The sequence below is a fragment of the Hyperolius riggenbachi genome, chromosome 7, assembly GCF_040937935.1.
Source record: "Hyperolius riggenbachi isolate aHypRig1 chromosome 7, aHypRig1.pri, whole genome shotgun sequence".
Taxonomy (NCBI): domain Eukaryota; kingdom Metazoa; phylum Chordata; class Amphibia; order Anura; family Hyperoliidae; genus Hyperolius; species Hyperolius riggenbachi.
Window position 1 is genome coordinate 190,607,782 of NC_090652.1, and position 22,180 is coordinate 190,629,961.

Below are 22,180 nucleotides of genomic sequence, written 5' to 3' on the forward strand. Positions count from 1 at the left end.
AAAATCAAGTATTTCTCACAGAAAAGTATTGGAGTAACACATATTTTGCTATACACATGATTATTTCCTTTCTGTGTATTTGAGCAAAACAAAAAAGGGAGGAAAACAAAAAACAAATTGGACATAATGTCACACAAAAGTCCAAAAATGGGCTGGACAAAACTATTGGCACCCTTTCAAAATTTTAGATAAATAAGATTATTTCAAGCATGTCATGCGCCTTTAACCTCCCTGGTGGTGCATTACTGTCTGGAATTATGAGTCAAAAGCAGTACATTTTTTTCAAGAATTTTAGGCCTTCAATTCTTAAGTCTTAACTCACCACAATATATCAGAATAAAGGCCTGGTAGAAATTCTGCATATAAATAAAAGACTAGAACACAAATTTGTTGAAATAATTACATTTATCAATAAACTGAAAAAATAGGAAAACTGTACCAATAAGGCAGCAAATTACTATACACTATGTACATGTATACCTAGTATACCTCCCGTGTATGATAGATTTTAACGTAGGGAATGGCACAGTGTCCAACATTACAGTCAGGGCAGTAGATGCGTGACTCCTTTCTGACTTTTTTTCCCTTCTCATCAGTCTTAGAGCAGCAAACAACACATGTCCAGCACAGTGTGGTTTTTTTTTTGTGAGTGGGGGATATGCTTCTGAGAAGTGATGGCCAGTGAGTTGGTCAGGGTTTACAAAGTAGGAGGCACGGTGCCCCACTCTGGCATCTGCTGCAGTCTGGTAATTCAAGTAGATGCACTTGCACATCTTCTATATAAAGTCTGCGTGAGTAAGTGGCCTGTCACTACGCTTCTTGAAGATGATATATGCATTCCAGAGACTTTGCTCCAGGAGATGCCAAAATATTTTCTTGTAATATTTCTTTAGTTGTTTTCGGACGGTGGGGTAGAAGTTCATCGCCTGGTCGGCTCTGTCCACTCCACCCGTCGTAAAATTATAATCCACCTCGACCTGCGGTTTAAGGATCTCTTTTCCTCCTCTCATTCTGGTGGGGACAGTGGAGGTGTTGCGGACTGTGGAGAGGAGAGACACGTCTTTTTTATCATGCCAGTGAAGAGCCAGCATCTTCCCCTTTTGCCAAGCAGCTATGTCCCCAGGTTTCAGCTTCTGCTTCGCAAATGATGATGGCATCTCCCACCTGTTAGGCCTAACGGTGCCGTAGGCATCAGTCCTATGCTTGATCAGGATCTCAAAGAGCTCAGGGAAGCTATAGAAATTGTGTGTGGTGACACAATAGCCTTTGTCCAGTAATGGCTCAACAAGGGACAGTACTGAAGATGTCTCCACTCCGTAGTCGCTGAACCTGGGGTTGAACTTGATTCCCTTTCCGATGTACAACACAGTGTTCCTAATGTATCTGGTTGCCGCCTCACACAGCATGTATGACTTTACACCAAAGTGGGCCTGCTTGGATGCTATATATTGGATCCAGCTCAATCTCCCCTTGTAGGCCATCAGGCTCTTGTCCACGCTTATTTCCCTCTCTGGAACGTAAGTGCCCCAGAAGTTGTCAACCACCATCTCATAGACTTCCCAGATTTTCTTTAGTTTTGAAGCAGGGTGGGTGGACTCCTCAAAGGTGTCATTGTTTAGGCACTTCATTATGAGGCGAAAACATCACCGTTCTAAAGAAAGGGGTCGTAATTATTTTATTGGTGGTCCAATACCATTTCTGCAGGGGCTTCCCCACCACTCCCTGCAGAATAATCAGGACCAAGAACAACCAGATGTCCTCTTTGGTGACTGGCTCCCATGTCCTGCTCCTTGAAAAGAGCCCTCTTGGAGCAGTCAGTTGTTAGGTGGCATATCGGTTAGTCTTCTCCACTATCTTGTCAGTAACCGCATCTGTGAGGAAGAGCTTCAGGTAGGCCAGGGGGTTATGCTCACACATTCTATCTTAAGACCAGGCTCCCCATTAAAAGGGAAACGTGGGGGCAGTGGCGGAGCCTGAGAAAGGGCGATGGGGCACCAAACCCGGACATCACTGAACTTGGTGGTGATGGAGTCACTGCCGCTGTCGCTACCTGGGTCAGATGACAAATCCCCAGGTGCGTCACTGTCACTTGTGTCTGCCAGTGACTGCAGATCGCTGTCCTCCAACTCCAACAGTGCTTCTGCAGTGAGACGCCTTCTGGAGGATGACGCTACTAGACCCTCGGTATAGGGACAAAGTGGCGGAGATGTTTCCAAACCACCAGAAGGAAGAAAGGATGCAGCACTTGCAGAACAAGCTGGCAACTATGCTTTACAATGCGTTTAAGGGTGATGTCACAGCACAACGTAATAAAGGTATCACTGCCAGTAATCCTTCTCCCATGTCCATGCAGGCAAGGACAGGACGCTCCAGTGATCTCATGGTGATGTCGGACATGCGGACATTCTTTAGTCCAACGCCTCGCCTTAGCCCAGGGAAGTTTCCAGGCTAAACTGCGCCCAGGTCAAGGGTGTAAATATTGCCCCCCCATCCCTGTGGACTTGTGAACTCTTACTCTATAGGGACAGTTACACAGCCACAGGTCACAAGTAGATCTGCCTACTTACTAGTGACTAGACACTCAACCAGGAGGAAGCAGGGATCAGAAACACACACAGGCCAAGAGAGCCTGGAAAGCTGACTCCTCCATGGGCACCGTGCACTGACAGCCTGCAGTACCGCTACAGGACATCAGGTGTCATCATGCGGTGGTGACGTGATGATGACTTGACGTCTGACGCAGGCAGCCCAGGAGGAGTCAAGGAAGTTGATCGCGCTGGTAATCTTCCTTCTTCTTCCATTTGGCTGCACCACGCGTCACCAGCTGCCTAGCGGTTATGTCCTTCTGCTTGCGCCCCCCTTCTTCTACTTGCCAGCCTGCGCCCAGGGCGGTCACCCTGCCCGCACTGCCCAAGAAACTGCCCTGCCTTAGCCCTTCCGGATCCACCCTCCACCAACCCCTCGACCAGCAGGTAGCCGACTACCTGGCCTTAAGTGTGGATGTAGACACTGTGAGCAGCGATGAACCCTTGGACTACTGAGTGCGCAGACTTGACCTGTGGCCAGAGCTGTCACAATTTGCCATCCAACTTCTGTCTTGCCCTGCCTCAGGCGTCCTTCAGCGCAGCTGGTGGCATTGTCACTGAGAAGAGAAGTCGCCTAAGTCACAAAAGTGTTCAGTACCTCACCTTTTATCAAAATTAATGAGGCATGGATCCCGGAAGGCTACTGCCTGCCCAAAGACTAAGTCAGTCCCTACACAGTATCTTTGCCTGCAGGCCGATTGACTGCCTTCTCCGCCACCACCAACCGGGTCCAGGTGGATTCCTGAATTTTTAAGGCTGCTGCTAGCAGCTGCCACTATAATAATATTTCTGGTGCATGTACATGCCTGCTTAATTACTGCAGCTGGAACAACAAAACAAAAGGCATATACATGTGTCAATTCCCCTTCGTGGTCGTTCCCTTGTCGCGGTGAAGGGGCTTGCATATCACAATGAAGCAATGACCGCCAGCTATATGAGTGTCTGGGGGGGGGGGGGGGGGCACACCCAAGATAATAAGGTTGTTGCTTCATTGTGGACAGACCAAATTTGATTAGCTGGACAGTCACTGTTGTTCTGTCATTGAGCTACCTCAGCCCGGCGACCATATGGGCTTGAAAACCGCCATGGCCTGCACTCTGCGCACCAGTCCAGCACGGCCGTCGCTACACAAACAGCTGTGTGCGGTGTGTTACACAGTGAGTTTAGTCTGTCAGTGTCAAGCAGTACTCTAATTACACTCCCTGATTGATGTATACACATGCAAGATGTTTTAAAGCACTTTAGGCCTCCAATTTAGCATGCAATGTGATTTCTGCCCTTAAAACGCTGCTTTGCGTCAAATCCAGATTTTTCCCCGGGACTTTTGGCATGTATCCCACTCCGCTATGTAAAAATTCAGATGTTAGACTCCTTGAAACATCTTTTCCATCACTTTTGTGGCCAGCATAAATGTTTTTAATTTTCGAAGTTCTCCTCCCCATTGAAGTCTATTGCGGTTGGCGGAAGTTCGCCCGAACCAAACTTTGTGCGGAGGCTCGCGTTCGAGGTTCGCGAACCGAAAATCGGAGGTTCAAGCCATCTCTATGCATGATTGCTATTGGCCGCTGGGTCCCCAAAAGGTTAGAGAGGTAATGGGGACTCTGACGGCCGTGAGGGAGAAGCCTGGGTCCTGTTTTGCAGTGCTGATCGCGTGGGATCCAGGATCAGAGCGGATGTGCTATTTTTAGCTAGCCCGACCTGAGTATGGGCTTACCACTATTAGCTGACAAAGTAAAGCTCATGCTCAGGTTGGAATTACCGCCAGGGGGTTTAAACTCACCTGGGGCAAGTAACAGGTGTGTGCAATTTTCTAATCGCACCTGAAAGCAGATATAAAGGAGAGAAGTTCACTTAGTCTTTGCATTATGTGTCTATGTGTGCCACACTAAGCACAGACAACAGAAAGAGGAGAAGAGAACTGTCTGAGGACTTGCAAACCAAAACTGTGGAAAAATATCAACAATCTCAAGGTTACAAGTCCATCTCCAGAGACCTAGATTTGCCTTTGTTCACAGTGTGCAACATTATCAAGAAGTTTGCAACCCATGGCACTGTAGCTAATCTCCCTGGGCGTGGACAGAAGAGAAAAATTGATGAAAGGTTGCAACGCAGGGTAGTCCTACTTTTCTGTGAGAGTTACTTGATTTTCTGGAAAAATTTCTGTGGTGTCAACAATTTCGGCCATGGCTGTTGGGACTACATAGGAATCCAGAAACTTTTTTGACATGGTTAACCAAATGTATATTCATTATTATTTATACAATCTTTACAATAACTGTGATGATGGGTCAACACACTGGCTGTAATTTTTTGATATAAGACCCTTATACTATACTGTAGATGTGGTAACATTGGATAAAGATTGTACAATCAGACTGTATTGTGGTCAGATTCAAAATATATTAAGACAAGTAATATACCATTCATAAATACAGTTTACTCATTCATGTCTGTCAATTAATCCTTTTAATCAGTTGTATTGCTTTTTTGCATAAAGAAAATTTTAAACGGCATACAATTTTAGTATTCTATATTGTTCTCCTTTTTATAGGGTGCAGATGGAATACCAGGTCTAAATGGGTCTCCTGGAGAACGAGGTTCTGCTGGTCCTTCTGGACCACCTGGTACAAATGGTGGACCTGGAGAAACTGGACGAGATGTAAGTGAAATAAGGCTTGCTTTGCTACAATTAATAAAATACCAGCATTACATTGTATTACAATACAATGGAAGAATTGTTAGAGACAATGGATTTTGCAAATTGTGAAACCCTGTATATTTTCTTTTTGATCAACAAAACTATATTTATTGATAGGTTACAAATCAAGATTTGTACAACAGACAGTGCATACGAATATGAATATACAGTCCCCATAGAACATGAGAAAAATACAGAAGTACATTTAGAAGTACACTATAGTCAAAGTGGTAAAATACAGATATATAGTTGCCATAAAGTATGAAATATTGCAGAAGAGGCCAAAAAAGAGAGAAATAAACTGCACCCTCACTCCATCGCATGCACTTAAATATATGTCTAGGGATAGAATAAGCGGAATACACCAGGAAATCCATGCTATCACTCTGCAGATGCAACTCTCCTAGACACACTGATATTAGAGAGAATCTGATATCTAATCAAGTGTGGGTCTACATAATCATGTGCAGATAACCAAGTACCCCAAATCTTCTTAAACTTACCAGGGGCACCTCTATGTGCATGGATTACTTATTCACATTTAAAGCAGAATTAATTTGTCTCACCCAAATTACCAAGGTGGGAAGGGTATCCTGGTTCCAAAATTGCAAGATTCGTTTTCTAACTATAAATAATTACCCCAGAATGGCCAATTTAACGTGTTCAGATGCAGTGATGCTTATCCAGATTCCAGATACCCGAACTATCCAGATATCCAAACTTTTTTCTGGTATCTGAACTCAGATACGGATTCCAGATACCTGGATAAACCCGGAATGCACTATCCAAGCTAACTCAGATACCTATTCGGTATCTGGAAATCAGTCCAGATACCTAGTTCGGGTACCCGGGTTCCGGATAGCGTAATCACGAAAATGACGTCCATGACATCATTGAGCCAATCAGAGGGCTCCCAGCCGAAGCCCTAGCAACTAATCACAGAGGGGAACCCAGGCCAGCACCTCCAGTGTATATAAGGCGGGCGCCATGATGAGAATCTCGTCCTTGCTTGTGACTGCTCACTGAGAGACATCTCCAGTGCTGTTGGCTAAGCTAATGCTGTATTACTGAGTTAAACCTAGCATTTTGCTCCTAAACACCTGTACTACACCAGTATTTTATTGTTTTTTAGTTAGCTAGCTTATATTTTGATTTTAGTCAGGGTGACAGTCAGACTTAGTGCTGCAGCTGCTAGGCTAGGTTAGGGCCTTCTGTGTGCACAGGCTAGGCCTGCTGCCAGCCTTAGCTACAGTATAGCTTGTATGTTATTAGGGATTAAATGACTGTACTACTATTAGTCTTATATTGTGTGTAGTTAGTTGTTAGAGAGAGTACTACTACTGTGTTAGCTTCATTTACTACAGATAGTTACTGCAGTGCTGCTGTTAGTCAGTCAGTGTGTGACAGATGGACAGTTAGTGTGTGCTCCTGTCACTCTGGCAGTTGAAGTTCTACTAGTACTACTACAACTAGTCTACTACTACCAGTTATATATAGTTAATTTGTATTGAGCTAGCTTACTTTAATTGCAGTGCTGTTACAGTGTGACAGATAGACAGACAGTTAGTGTGTCAGTGTGTGCTACTCTGCTGTCACTCCAATAGTTGAAGTTCTACTACTGCTACTATCTACTAGTACTACTGATTTGAATAAAGTACAAGTAAGTCACTTCATTTGGACACATATAACGTTGTACTATGTCTGCTGGCACTGGCAGCCGGGGGAGGGGCAGCATGAAAAGCAAGGGCAAGAGGAGAGGGAGCAGCATTGCAGCCACCATCAGTAGTTCTGCCGTGTCAGTGTCCATTCCGCCGCTAGCCACTGGCTGTGTACGCACTGGACGCCCAGCTCTTAGGGGGAGTCACATTGCAGAGGCGCAGCAGTGTGTAGCGGGCATTTTCCAGCAGGGTCGTTGGCGCACATTGTAGGAGAAAGACGGCGAGTCTGTAATGGAGCTGATGGTGGATGAGCAGGCCACCACCAGCTCTACAACAGAGATCTCTACCCACCACACAGAACAAATCTTCTGCTGTCAGTCTGCCACTGTCACCAGCTATTACGCCACTACAATAGCTGTACTGTATTTTGTTGAAAAAAAAAAAAACTTTAATTTTTTGAGATGTCTGGGCTAAAAACTGTGATGTCCCAGTTGTGCATTGAACACAATGTGGGCTGCACGACCGCTGTCTGGAACCTCCTGATGTTAATTTTACAGCCATTTCAGTTCGTATCCAGATATCTGGATTTATCCAGATTTTTTACTATCTGGATCCGGAACAACCCAGATATCAAAAAGAGGTATCCGAGCCCACTATTCAGATGTACTTCCATCATCAAACATCTTAGTACACACACTGGGACTGTTCTAGGAATATTTGTGTGATACAGTCGATCCAATAGATCAAGCACATCCAGTATCTACGAAGCTGTGGACAATTCCACATCATATTAATGAGATCACCATGGTCTCTCTTGCATCTAGGATAGTGCGGTGAGTCTAGCTGGCAAATACGGTATAGTATTTTGTGTTTTATGGTTTTATGGATAAGTTGAAGCTGTGAAACGTTTGAATAGCATTTACTGAAATAAGGGGGACAGTCTGAAGAGCTTCGATCCATTTCTCATCAGTGAGTTCTGGAATCTCTTGTATCCAGACCACCTGTAACAAGAGGACATCATGCCTTGTTTACTTGAGGCCTGCGTTACATAGTTTGGTTGAAAAAAAGACATCTGTCCATCAAGTTCAACCAGAAGAAAAAAAGAAAACACAATTCTGAACCCACACATATCCCAGTTGATCCAGGGGAAGCCAAAAAACCTTGCAAGGCATGGTCTAATTAGTCCCAAAAGGGAATAAATCCTTCCCATCTCCAGATGGCAGTCAGATAAATCCCTGCATCAACTCTCCAGGGAATTACCTATTAATTATAGCTGTGGATGCCCTTCAATGCAAGGAAAGCATCCAAGCTCTCTTTAAATGTAGATATATACTTTGCCATAACTATTACCTTAGGTAATGTTCCAGATTTTAACCCTTCTCTTACTGTGAAGTACTCCTTTCTATAGAAATAGGAAAACACTTTTTCCTCCATAACACAGATCATGTCCCCTTGTCTTTGTATAACCCTAGGCACAAAAAGCTCATCTGCCAAGCTTTTGTATTGCCCTCTGATGTATTTATACATGTTAATGAGGTCACTTCAGTCACTTTTTTACTAAGCTAAATAAGCCCAGTTTGTCCAACCTTTCTTAGTAAGTGAGATCTTCCACCCCGCTGATTAATTTAGTTTCCCGTCTTTGTGTCCGTTTTAGAAAATCAATGTCCTTTGTCCTATATTATGGTGCCCAAAATTCTATCCCATACTCCAGATGTTGCTTCACAAGTGATTTATACAAAGGGAGTTTTATACTAGCATCCAGATATTTAGCTACCGCTGGCATTGTATACGATTACTTAACTTGTTATCACCAGTATTCCCAAGTCCTTCTCTAAGTCTGATGTTCCCAGCTGTATGCCATTTATTTTATATAGGGTTCTACCATTGTTACATCTGATGTGCATGACTTTACATTTATCTACATTAAATTTCATCTGCCATGTGCCTACCCATATGGCCATGTTGTCAAGATCCTGTTTCAATATGTCACTGTCTGTCAGGATTCTTGCTGCTGAATTCCTGCTGGTGACAGCATTGTCGACTTTGCATGGCTTTCTGCAGTTCTTGGTCTGACCTGCAGATGGAACTCTGTGAATATTCCAATCATTCACATGACCTTTGAGCACTATTTCAAATATACCAGAGGTGAAAAAGGTTGAAGAAACAGGGGAAGCAGGCATTTAGGGGGAGCTGTCATGATGGCCACCGCACCCCCAGTTCTCCACTGACACTCCTCTTTCTCACCTAAAGACCCCCCACAGCTTCTTCCAGGTCGCCGGGACTCGCTATCACTGAGAAGATGTCGGGCCGGCTGCTTGCATCCTACAGCGGCCGGGAGTACTCCGCTCATGCGCATGATGTCAATCATGCCAAGTTTAGCAGTGAATAGCAAAGCCCCCATACATGCTATTGACACCAAAATTTCTACAAATGTTAAGGAGAATATTAGGTACAAGTCAAAAAAAAAGAATTTTCCAAAAAGACCTTGTATTTTTAGAGAAAATCGATTTTAAAAATACAAAGAAAAATGGTTTTTAAACTCAGAAAAATGACAATTTAAAACCATTTTTCTTTGCATTTTTATCAAAACAAATCGATTTTCTCAAAAACTACAAGGTCTTTTTAAAAACAATTTTTTTGACTTGTACCCACTATTCTCCTTAACATATGTAGCAATGTTGGTAGCAATTGCTTTGCTATTAACAGATAAAGTAGACTCAGAATTACGCAAAAATTACATGAAAAATTGTGCAAAATTATGAAATATTACAATTACATACGAAATTAGTTACGTTTTTCCCTAAAATTTAGCATTACGATTACAAACGCATAATTGGGAATTACTATGTGTAATTACGCATAGGCATAATTTCTGCTCATTATTATAAATTAGCCTCTGAAAAGGACAGAGAATCCACGGAAACAAAAATGGTCACTGAGAGGTTTCTACATTAATTCAGAAGGGATAAATCAATACTAAGGGCTGGTGCACACCAAAACCCGCTAGCAGATCCGCAAAATGCTAGTAGATTTTGAAACGCTTTTTTTTATTTTTCTATGGCGTTTTGCTAGCGTTTTGCGGATTGCTGCTGCGGTTTTCAGTATAGTAGATTTCATATATTGTTACAGTAAAGCTGTTACTGAACAGCTTCTGTAACAAAAACGCCTGCAAAACCGCTCTGAACAGGCGTTTTTCAGAGCGTTTTGCGTTTTTCCTATACTTAACATTAAGGCAGAAACGCATCCGCAATCCAAAAAATGCCTCACCCAGGCATTTTTCGTTTCTGCAAAACGCCTGCCGCTCTGGTGTGCACCACCCCATTGAGATACATTGACCAAGCAGATCCGCAGCCGCAAGCGGATCTGAAAACGCCCAAAAAGCCGCTCGGTGTGCACCAGCCCTAAAAGTTACTTGTAGAACCTAATAATAACTAATGTAAAACAAACTATTGGAGGCGCCCACACCCATGACTTCTGCAAACTGAGGCACTTGTTGTTGACCTGGGGGGGCGGGCTAGCGCCCGTGAGGCGTGTTGTCTTGTTGTGCATCATTAAACCATTATAATGATCTATGTGGTTGTTCTTTATGGAGGTAAGAAATATGTACTCCTATACAGTACCATTTAGAGATTAGAATATACCTTTGGGCACCTCCAATAGTTTGTTTTACACAGGGCCGGCCTTTGACCTGAGCGACCTGTGCGATCGCTCAGGGCGCCGGCTTCCAGGGGGCGCTCCTGCCGCCTGGCCGCATGTAGCTGGCTGTGTCCGTCTCGCTCCGCCCCCCCCCCCCCCCCCCCCCCCGTGCGGCCACCGTGATGGAGGGGGGAGCCGCGGGGAGAGCAGCCCGTCCTCTCCCTCCCTCCTCTCCGGGCGCTCTCCGTGCTCCCCCCTGCAGAGTGCAGACTGCAGCCAGCAGTGAGAACAACTCACCTCCCTGGTTCCGATCGCCGGCGCCACTCACTTGCCGCTGGTCTCCTCTTGTACATTGTCACTGATGCACAATAAACTTCCTGCTTAACAGGAAGTTTACTGTGTATCAGTGTCAATGTACAAGAGGAGACCAGCGGCAAGTGATACACCGTGAGAGGCGCCGGCGATCGGAACCAGGGAGGTGAGTTGTTCTCTCTGCAGTCTGCAGCAGCATCGGAGGGGGGAGCACGGAGGGTGGCCCGGAGAGGAAGGGAGGGAGAGGTCGGGCTGCCCTCCCCGCGGCTCCCCCTCCAGTATGAGGGGAGGGGAGCACCTACCTACCTACCTAATCTATACTGGGGGCACCTACCTATCTAGCCTGTACTGGGGGGGGCAGCTACCTATCTAATCTATACTGGGGGGCAGGCAGCTACCTATCTAATCTATACTGGGGGCACCTACCTATCTAACCTATACTGGGGGGGGCAGCTACCTATCTAATCTATACTGGGGGCACCTACCTATCTAACCTATACGGGGGGGGGGGGGCAGCTACCTATCTAATCTATACTGGGGGCACCTACCTATCTAACCTATACTGGGGGGGGGGGGCAGCTACCTATCTAATCTATACTGGGGGCACCTACCTATCTAACCTATACTGGAGGGGCAGCTACCTATCTAACTTATACTGGGGGCAGCTACCTATCTAACCTATACTGGGGGCACCTACCTATCTAATCTATACTGGGGGCAGCTACCTATCTAACCTATGCTGGGGGCAGCTACCTATCTAACCTATGCTGGGGGCAGCTACTTATCTAATCTATACTGGGGGCAGCTACCTATCTAACCTATACTGGGGGCAGCTACCTATCTAACCTATACTGGGGGCAGCTACCTATCTAACCTATACTGGGGGCAGCTACCTATCTATACTATACTGAGGGAACTGACCTATCTAACCTATACTGGGGGGGGGGGGGGCAGCTACCTATCTAACCTATACTGGGGGGGGCAGCTACCTATCTAATCTATACTGGGGGGGGGGGCAGCTACCTATCTAATCTATACTGGGGCAGCAGCTACCTATCTAATCTATACTGGGGGCAGCAGCTACCTATCTAATCTATACTGGGGGCAGCAGCTACCTATCTAATCTATACTGGGGGCAGCAGCTACCTATCTAAGCTATACTGGGGGCAGCTACCTATCTAACCTATACTGGGGGGGGCAGCTACCTATCTAATCTATACTGGGGGCAGCTACCTATCTAACCTTTACTGTAGGCAGATCCCCCCTTTAGTGTATATAGGCTTAGGCTACTAGTCTTACAGTCGCAGATCCCCTTTTAGTGTATTTAGGCAGCAGATCTCCCCCCCCCCCCCCCATTAGTGTATGTGTGTGGTGCGCTCACACGCGAAGAGGATGAATTTGGGGGGGGGGGGCACCAAAATCTGGTTCTGCTCAGGGCGCTGTGAAACCTAAGGCCGGCCCTGGTTTTACATTAGTTTTACCCTTTGGGGGGAAGCAGTAGATTTGGGCACATGAGACAAGTGGACAAAAAGGGCGCCCCATTCACTTCCATTATAAATATTGTTTAATGGGCGCTGAACGGGGAAAATAAGGCGCCGGAGATTTTTAAGGATTTATAACGGCGCCCGGAGATTTTTAAGGATTTATAACTATGTTTGTGATGATTTAAGTTTACAAAATGAGCCCGTGACGAATAACGTTTATGAAGATAATAAATCACTATTTCTAAAACATTTCTAACACATTATTATCCACCCAAAAAAATAATTTACATTTTTTTTCTTTACATTTTTTATTTATTAATGTCTGTAAAACATTATTATCCATAGGGGGTTTTAGGTTTAGGCACCAACAGGGGGGTCTTAGGTTTAGGCACCAACTGGGGGGTCTTAGGTTTAGGCACCAACAGGGGGGTCTTAGGTTTAGGCACCAACAGGGGGGTCTTAGGTTTAGGCACCAACAGGGGGGTCTTAGGTTTAGGCACCAACAGGGGGGTCTTAGGTTTAGGCACCAACAGGGGGGTCTTAGGTTTAGGCACCAACAGGGGGGTCTTAGGTTTAGGCACCAACAGGGGGTCTAGGGGTTAGGGATAGGTACAGGGAGGGTTTTTAATAAACGAAAATATAAGTTTCACTTTACAAACAGGGAAGATTAACGTTTTAAGAGTTGCCGATCTCATACACATTATTTAGTGATTTATAAATTCATAAAACACTATTTATAAACGAAATTCTACACAATAATTTCTATAAACGATATTTCCATTTATCGTTTATACCACGCGCCCTTTTTTCCCGACGCCCTTTTCGTACGTACGCCCCTTTGGGGTTGAGTATTGGACACCTGGTGTCACAATAACCCAAGGAGAGTGACCAGCCAGTACCTGCACAGCAGACCTGGACTACCGAGCGGGAACGGTCAGTTTCCCATCGGCTCTGCCAGTGGTTGCAGGAGTGCAACCCACCCTTGTGAGTATATATCATTATATCACCTTTGTTTTAAGGTGGATGATCCTATATACTGAGTGGGGGCAGCACGGTGGCGTAGTGGTTAGTGCTCTCACCTTGCAGCGCTGGGTCCCCGGTTCGAATCCCAGCCAGGGTACTATCTGCAAGGAGTTTGTATGTTCTCCCCGTGTCTGCGTGGGTTTCCTCCGGGCACTCCAGTTTCCTCCCACATCCCAAAAACATACAGATAAGTTGATTGGCTCCCCCCTAAAATTGGCTCTAGACTACAGTACTTACACTACATAATACATACATAGACATATGACAATAGTAGGAATTAGATTGTGAGCTCCTTTGAGGGACAGTTAGTGACAAGACAATGTATATATTGTACAGTGCTGCGTAAGATGTTGACGCTATATAAATACTAAATAATAATAATAATATATTTACTCCTATGTGCACAGGAGGAGCGATCTGGATAGGTGGTGTGAATTTGTAGAGACAACAATTGTATGATGGTGGCGTGGTGCGGCTCTATGATGACCACTCACTGTGGTTAGCATACCTCCCAACTTTTTGAGATTTGAAAGAGGAACACTTAAGCCACACCCCTGCCACACCCTTGATCACGTCCCTGTCACACCCCTTGTCACGCATACCATAAAGATTTCATAAGAAAAATATGTTGTTTTATAATTCAAACCACACTGGTCCTTTCTATCCTGGTTCATTTTCCTTCATAGTAACATTTTAAAATGAGTAATATATCAATTTAAAGGACGGGAATAAAGTTTAGAGTCAATCAAACACATTTTTTAGTAGAGAAATATATATTTACATAGAAAGAGGGACAAAGTCCTGAAAGAGGAACAAATGAGGAGGAAAGAGGGACAGAGGGACAGGGCTCCCAAAGAGGAACTGTCCCCCCAAAAGAGGGACAGTTGGGAGCTATGGGTTAGTAGAATATCTGTGTAGACAGGGATGGGGTAGGGACAAGACAAAAGGGGAAGAACGCACTTAATTTCAAAGCAATATAGACGACAAGCCTCTCCGTGGAATATTCTCACCTTTATAAGTTGCTGACTCGCCCGTATGGGTTGGTCAATGTTAGCGCTTTTGTCCCTTTGTAGGCCAGGGACATAGGCTCTGGATACAGTGTTGCCGATTGCCTGCTGTCTCCTTTTGGTCGCAGGATAACTCCGCCTTGGTACTTCCAAGTGTGGTCTCCAAGCTGGCTGGTACTTGTAGTCCTTCCGTTTGGGGATAGGTGGTGGTGGAATGTGTGAAATAATAAAGCAGAGAGGTGAAGAGGAGGAAATGGATACTCTTGCAGCACAGGTGACTAAGCGCACAGTGCCCCTTGTAGCCAGGTATATGCAGCCTCACCTGTGGAACGGCGAGAGTAGTGTCCTGGCTGGTGGGGCACACTTGTGCAGTGTCACTGGCCGTGGAGATATGAGAGGGAGAACTATGGTATAGCTGCCCAGAGAGAGCTGGTCACATATGGGAAGAGCTGGTGCGCTTGCAGGTCAGGCACTCTGTGCTGGGGCGGCTGTGTGAAACCGTCACGCAGATGAGTGCTGTACTTCAGCGCTTCAAGTGGAGGTGGTTGAACAAAGCCAGACGCTGGCACGCTAGCTGGAGTTGTCACTTACCGCTGCATGGGCTGATCTCAGATGGTCCTGCAGATGAGTGTTCTGCTCCAGCGTGCCAGCAAGATATAGATTGAGCTTCTATGGAGAGGCTCAGGGGCGCCTTTACCTACTGACCACCCAGGCAGCGGCTTGGAGCGGCTTTGATGGGGAAGGCGCAATAAATTACTGTCAGTCCAAGGGGAAATAAAAATTCCTGTCCTGAAAGATGGTTGTAAGGGACTGGAGAGAAAAAGATTTCCTTCTGTTTTAAGAAGGCAAATTACACCAAGCGTTGCTTTTTTAGTAGGAGGGCATTTGGTTCCTTTTATCCCCCTATACATTCCTAGTAGCTTGGGTCACCCTGAGCTGCTTGGTTACTCTGCTCTTTTCACAAATAGCCTTCTGCTAAGTCACTAAAGAATCATTCAGAGTTCAGAATTATAGATACTCCCTAAGAAGAAGGTGTCTGGTTTATAGCTGTTCTCTGCCCCTCCACAGAGGTGACAGCGCCCTACCCCCAAATGTTACTGAGTCTGCAGAGCGAGTGAGACAAACAAACAAACAAACAAACAGTAAACTCTGCAGACAGCTGTGTTCTCTGCTAGAATGTCCTGCATGTCTAGATGTCAGGAGGATTGCCATGACTAGCTATGGAGAGGTAGGATCATCTGATCCTCTCCCCTACACAGCCCAAACTTCTCCCTGAATTCAACAGTGTTTGAAGTGTGTAATGGACACAGTGGGGGTTGCAGGTTTTGTCTTTCATTGTGAGAGAGTGAATAGGAGGGCAGCATCTAAAGCTCAAACAATGATAATGGACATGTAAGCAATGTGTGTAATTACATCCATCACTACTTATAATTGAAGATGGCATAATAATGTATTTCCATCCATTAATGCTGTCTGTTTGCCCTCTCTCTAATGCTATGTACCACCTCACGATTTTTCCAACGATTTTCCCGATGTCCATCCATTTTTTTTTTCGAGCGACAAGTAGTCATTTACACGATGTCGTGACATCGCTTAGCATTGTGTGGTGAAAAGTGACCGTCACTGAGGATCAAGTAAAGTACTGAGGTCGCTTGACTTCGCGTTCGCGCCCGTCCTGTAATGTCACGTGACATCTCACATACCCGCTGGCAGGAAGATGAATCGCTGGACGCTTGTCATGAGGGACACCTCGCTGGATCCATCTTCCTGTGTTGTTGCAGTCACTGTGGTGAGTGTGGAGCTTAACTTTGCTTGCCCTCACCCTCTGCTCATGCTCCCTCTCCCACTGTCTCTCTGACCAAACAACTGCTGCTTGGGGAACAATGTGCACAACTATGTACACTAGTCTGAGCACTCTTCAGAGGAGCCAGTAGCATTTGGAACTATTATTGTGTATTTATGTAGCACTGACATCTTCAGCACTTTACAGAGTACATAGTCATGTCACTGACTGCTCACTGGAGCTTACAATTTCATCCCTACCATAGTCAAACTGTAATGTCCGACCATATTATTATCATGTATTTATATAGCACTGACATCTTCTGCAGTACTTTATATAGCACTGACATCTTCTGCAGTACTTTACAGAGTACATAGTCATGTCACTGACTGTCCTCAGAGGAGCTCACAATCTAATCCTACTATAGTCATAGTCTAATGTCCTACCATATTATTATTATGTATTTATATAGCACTGACATCTCCTGCAGCACATTACAGAGTACATAGTCATGTCACTGACTGTCCTCAGAGGAACTCACAATCTAATCCTACTATAGTCATAGTCTAATGTCCTACCATATTATTATTATGTATTTATATAGCACTGACATCTTCTGCAGCACTTTACAGAGAACATAGTCATGTCACGGACTGTCCCCAGAGGAGCTCACAATCTAATCCTACCATAGTCATAGTCTAATGTCCTACCATATTATTATTATGTATTTATATAGCACGGACATCTTCTGCAGCACTGTAGAGAGTACATAGTGATGTCACTGACTGTCCTCAGAGGAGCTCACAATCTAACCCTACCATAGTCATAGTCTAATGTCCTACCATATTATTATTATTTATTTATATAGCACTGACATCTCTTGAAGCACTTTACAGAGTACATAGTCATGTCACTGACTGTCCTTAGAGGAGCTCACAGTCTAATCCCTACCACAGTTATAGTCTAATATTTTCAATATAGGATTGTTTTGGGGTAAACCAGTTGACTTATTAGTATGTTTTTTAGGATGCAGGAAATGTCTAAAGTGTCTGAAGACAGAAACTCCATGCAGATTTTGCCCTGGCCAATGTTCAAGCCTAGGACTCAGCACTAAAATGCAGTAGTGGTACCCACTGAGCCTCTATTCTACTCATAGATATCTGTTCATCCATGTCATCAATTCTGACCCTCCACTACCCTCCCTCCCTCCATTCTACTTCTCTTCTCTTGTATCACTTACACTACAAACACACTGTGCTTATCTCCAGAATGGATTATGAATCAAACTGTTAGGCCCAGTGCACACCAAAACCGCTAGCAGATCCTCAAAACGCTAGCGGTTTTTGAAGCAGATTTCAGAGCGATTCTAGGCATGTTTAGAGACATTTTCTAAACATGCCGAGTGTTTTTGTGAAGCAGATTACAAATATTGTTACAGTAAAAGCTGTTACTGAACAACTTCTGTAACAAATACGCCTGGAAAACCGCTCTGATCTAGTGTTTTTCAGAGCGGTTTGCATTTTTCCTATACTTTACATTGAGGCAGAATCGCTTCTGCAAACCGCAAATGTGCAGCAGGAGGCACATTTGCGGTTTGCTAAAAACCTCAAATCGCTGGTGTGCACCATCCCATGGAAATACATTAGCCAAGCGTTTTCACAGACAGATGCGGTTGGCGGATCGCTGCTAAAACCGCTCGGTGTGCACTGGGCCTTAAACCACCTTACCATATCAGCCCTTCAATGTCATGATATACTCACTCCAGTCCTACCCTAACAGGTGGTAACATATTTGCATATCTCATAATGTTTGTGAAAAATTATTTTGAAAGTAAGAATGTCTTGCTTGATAATCCAATCTTGCAATGTGACTGCCATTGGAACTTGTAGTGTGGATGCTGTATTTATTTGAGGTGCATACTGGCAGCATGTGCTGTATGGCATACAATGCTGATCATCCACAAGGCAAACTTAGGCAGCTGCCTAGGGTCTAGAGAGAGTTTAGGGGCCTGGTGGTTGCTAGCCCCCACCAAATCTAACTAAATAAGCCAGGTGAACATCAGTGGAGGGCAAAGTGTTATCTTGCCTAGGGCCCCATTTCATAGTTATCCCTCTCTGATGGCTTATATCATGTGTGAAGTGTTGTATAATGGATATGATTTTTGTTTTATTTTTTATGGGAGGGGGCGCCACAGGATTTCTTGCCTGGAGTGACAAGAAGGCTAGAGGCGCCCCTGGAGAGGCTGTAGCCAGGGTCGGACTGGGACACTGGGGGCCCACCAAAGACATTTCAACCTGGGGCCCACACATCCCATGATTGCAGTGAAAAAAAGGCGTGACCATGCACCGGAAGGTGGGCGTAGTCATGATGTATTATGGACAGGGACAAATGTACATGATCTTAGCAGCATTGTAATTCAGAGACACTGCTGCCCAGCAAAACTTTGCATAGAGTCCCCTCCTTCAATATAAATGTCCTACTTTGCAGAGGTTGCGACCGCAGAGGTTGCAACCGCATCGGGGCCCTTGGGCCAAAGGGGCCCCGAAGGGCCTCCCTCAACTACAGTATTGCCTCTCTATTGTTCCTGTGCTCATAATAATCACTTCTATAGATACTCTGAACAGTGGTAATTAGTGTTGGGCGAACAGTGTTCGCCACTGTTCGGGTTCTGCAGAACATCACCCTGTTCGGGTGATGTTCGGGTTCGGCCGAACACCTGATGGTGTTCGGCCAAACTGTTCGGCCATATGGCCGAACTAAGAGCGCATGGCCGAACGTTACCCGAACGTTCGGCTAGCGCTGTGATTGGCCGAACGGGTCACGTGTAGTGTTGGGCGAACATCTAGATGTTCGGGTTCGGGCCGAACATGGCCGAACTCCGAACATAATGGAAGTCAATGGGGACCCGAACTTTCGTGCTTTGTAAAGCCTCCTTACATGCTACATACCCCAAATTTACAGGGTATGTGCACCTTGGGAGTGGGTACAAGAGGAAAAAAAATTTAGCAAAAAGAGCTTATAGTTTTTGAGAAAATCGATTTTAAAGTTTCAAAGGGAAAACGGTCTTTTAAATGCGGGAAATGTCTGTTTTCTTTGCACAGGTAACATGCTTTTTGTCGGCATGCAGTCATAAATGTAATACATATAAGAGGTTCCAGGAAAAGGGACCGGTAACGCTAACCCAGCAGCAGCACACGTGATGGAACAAGAGGAGGGTGGCGCAGGAGGAGAAGGCCACGCTTTGAGACACAACAACCCAGGCCTTGCATGAGGACAAGAAGCGTGCGGATAGCAATTTGCATTTTGTCGCCATGCAGTCATAAATGTAATACAGATGAGAGGTTCAATAAACAGGGACCGGAAACGCTAACCCATCACAGATGTTCATTGTTCATGTTACTTGGTTGGGGTCCGGGAGTGTTGCGTAGTCGTTTCCAATCCAGGATTGATTCATTTTAATTTGAGTCAGACGGTCTGCATTTTCTGTGGAGAGGCGGATACGCCGCCGATCTGTGACGATGCCTCCGGCAGCACTGAAACAGCGTTCCGACATAACGCTGGCTGCCGGGCAAGCCAGCACCTCTATTGCGTACATTGCCAGTTTGTGCCAGGTGTCTAGCTTCGATACCCAATAGTTGAAGGGTGCAGATGGATTGTTCAACACAGCTACGCCATCTGACATGTAGTCCTTGACCATCTTCTCCAGGCGATCGGTGTTGGAGATGGATCTGCACGCTTGCTGTTCTGTGTGCTGCTGCATGGGTGTCAGAAAATTTTCCCACTCCAAGGACACTGCCGATACCATTCCCTTTTGGGCACTAGCTGCGGCTTGTGTTGTTTGCTGCCCTCCTGGTCGTCCTGGGTTTGCGGAAGTCAGTCTGTCGGCGTACAACTGGCTAGAGGAGGGGGAGGATGTCAATCTCCTCTCTAAAGTCTCCACAAGGGCCTGCTGGTATTCTTCCATTTTGACCTGTCTGGCTCTTTCTTCAAGCAGTTTTGGAACATTGTGTTTGTACCGTGGATCCAGAAGGGTATAAACCCAGTAATTGGTGTTGTCCAGAATGCGCACAATGCGTGGGTCTTGTTCAATGCAGTCCTAGGCCGAAGAGGTCATAGCCTAGGGTCACAAAAACCTGTTTATTGGGGCTATTTCAATGGTAGCGATGGTGACGTACATAAATCGCAGCAATGGCCGTTAGCAAAGTCTGAATCTCACGAAATGTCTCATGCAGGTAGAAGACATATTGTTAGACTTGGATTCCAAAGATGGGGTCCCTACATCTCTGCAAACCAGAGTTACAGGGGTCCAAAATTGGTCAAATCCCCCATAGGATTTCATTGGCTCCCTATTTCACTTTCCAAAATCTCACATCTTTTCAAAGGGCAATGGCTCAGCAGTACCAAATTTTCTAGCATTGTAGGGACCCTTAGGGGGAACATGACTGGTGAGTTTCGGGCCCCTAGGCCGAAGAGGTCATAGCCTAGGGTCACAAAAACCTGTTTATTGGGGCTATTTCAATGGTAGTGATGGTGACATACATAAATCGCAGCAATGGCCGTTAGCAAAGTCTGAATCTCACGAAATGTCTCATGCAGGTAGAAGACATATTGTTAGACTTGGATTCCAAAGATGGGGTCCCTACATCTCTGCAAACCAGAGTTACAGGGGTCCAAAATTGGTAAAATCCCCCATAGGATTTCATTGGCTCCCTATTTCACTTTCCAAAATCTCACATCTTTTCAAAGGGCAATGGCTCAGCAGTACCAAATTTTCTAGCATTGTAGGGACCCTTAGGGGGAACATGACTGGTGAGTTTCGGGCCCCTAGGCCGAAGAGGTCATAGCCTAGGGTCACAAAAACCTGTTTATTGGGGCTATTTCAATGGTAGTGATGGTGACGTACATAAATCGCAGCAATGGCCGTTAGCAAAGTCTGAATCTCACGAAATGTCTCATGCAGGTAGAAGACATATTGTTAGACTTGGATTCCAAAGATGGGGTCCCTACATCTCTGCAAACCAGAGTTACAGGGGTCCAAAATTGGTAAAATCCCCCATAGGATTTCATTGGCTCCCTATTTCACTTTCCAAAATCTCACATCTTTTCAAAGGGCAATGGCTCAGCAGTACCAAATTTTCTAGTATTGTAGGGACCCTTAGGGGGAACATGACTGGTGAGTTTCGGGCCCCTAGGCCGAAGAGGTCATAGCCTAGGGTCACAAAAACCTGTTTATTGGGGCTATTTCAATGGTAGTGATGGTGACGTACATAAATCGCAGCAATGGCCGTTAGCAAAGTCTGAATCTCACGAAATGTCTCATGCAGGTAGAAGACATATTGTTAGACTTGGATTCCAAAGATGGGGTCCCTACATCTCTGCAAACCAGAGTTACAGGGGTCCAAAATTGGTAAAATCCCCCATAGGATTTCATTGGCTCCCTATTTCACTTTCCAAAATCTCACATCTTTTCAAAGGGCAATGGCTCAGCAGTACCAAATTTTCTAGCATTGTAGGGACCCTTAGGGGGAACATGACTGGTGAGTTTCGGGCCCCTAGGCCGAAGAGGTCATAGCCTAGGGTCACAAAAACCTGTTTATTGGGGCTATTTCAATGGTAGCGATGGTGACGTACATAAATCGCAGCAATGGCCGTTAGCAAAGTCTGAATCTCACGAAATGTCTCATGCAGGCAGAAGACATATTGTTAGACTTGGATTCCAAAGATGGGGTCCCTACATCTCTGCAAACCAGAGTTACAGGGGTCCAAAATTGGTAAAATCCCCCATAGGATTTCATTGGCTCCCTATTTCACTTTCCAAAATCTCACATCTTTTCAAAGGGCAATGGCTCAGCAGTACCAAATTTTCTAGCATTGTAGGGACCCTTAGGGGGAACATGACTGGTGAGTTTCGGGCCCCTAGGCCGAAGAGGTCATAGCCTAGGGTCACAAAAACCTGTTTATTGGGGCTATTTCCAGGACGTCTCAGGACAGCAA

The 22,180-nt window shown here is 45.3% G+C and overlaps 1 protein-coding gene across 1 annotated transcript in view; it reads left to right on the plus strand.

Moving 5' to 3' along the window:
* The window catches only part of COL3A1 (collagen type III alpha 1 chain), a 2,242,195-nt gene that overhangs the window by 1,914,511 nt on the left and 305,504 nt on the right, over window positions 1-22,180 (plus strand). Inside the window, exon 41 of the mRNA XM_068244947.1 lies at window positions 5,137-5,244. Within this exon, the coding sequence (XP_068101048.1) occupies window positions 5,137-5,244 (108 nt within the window). The remainder of the gene's footprint in view (window positions 1-5,136; window positions 5,245-22,180) is intronic.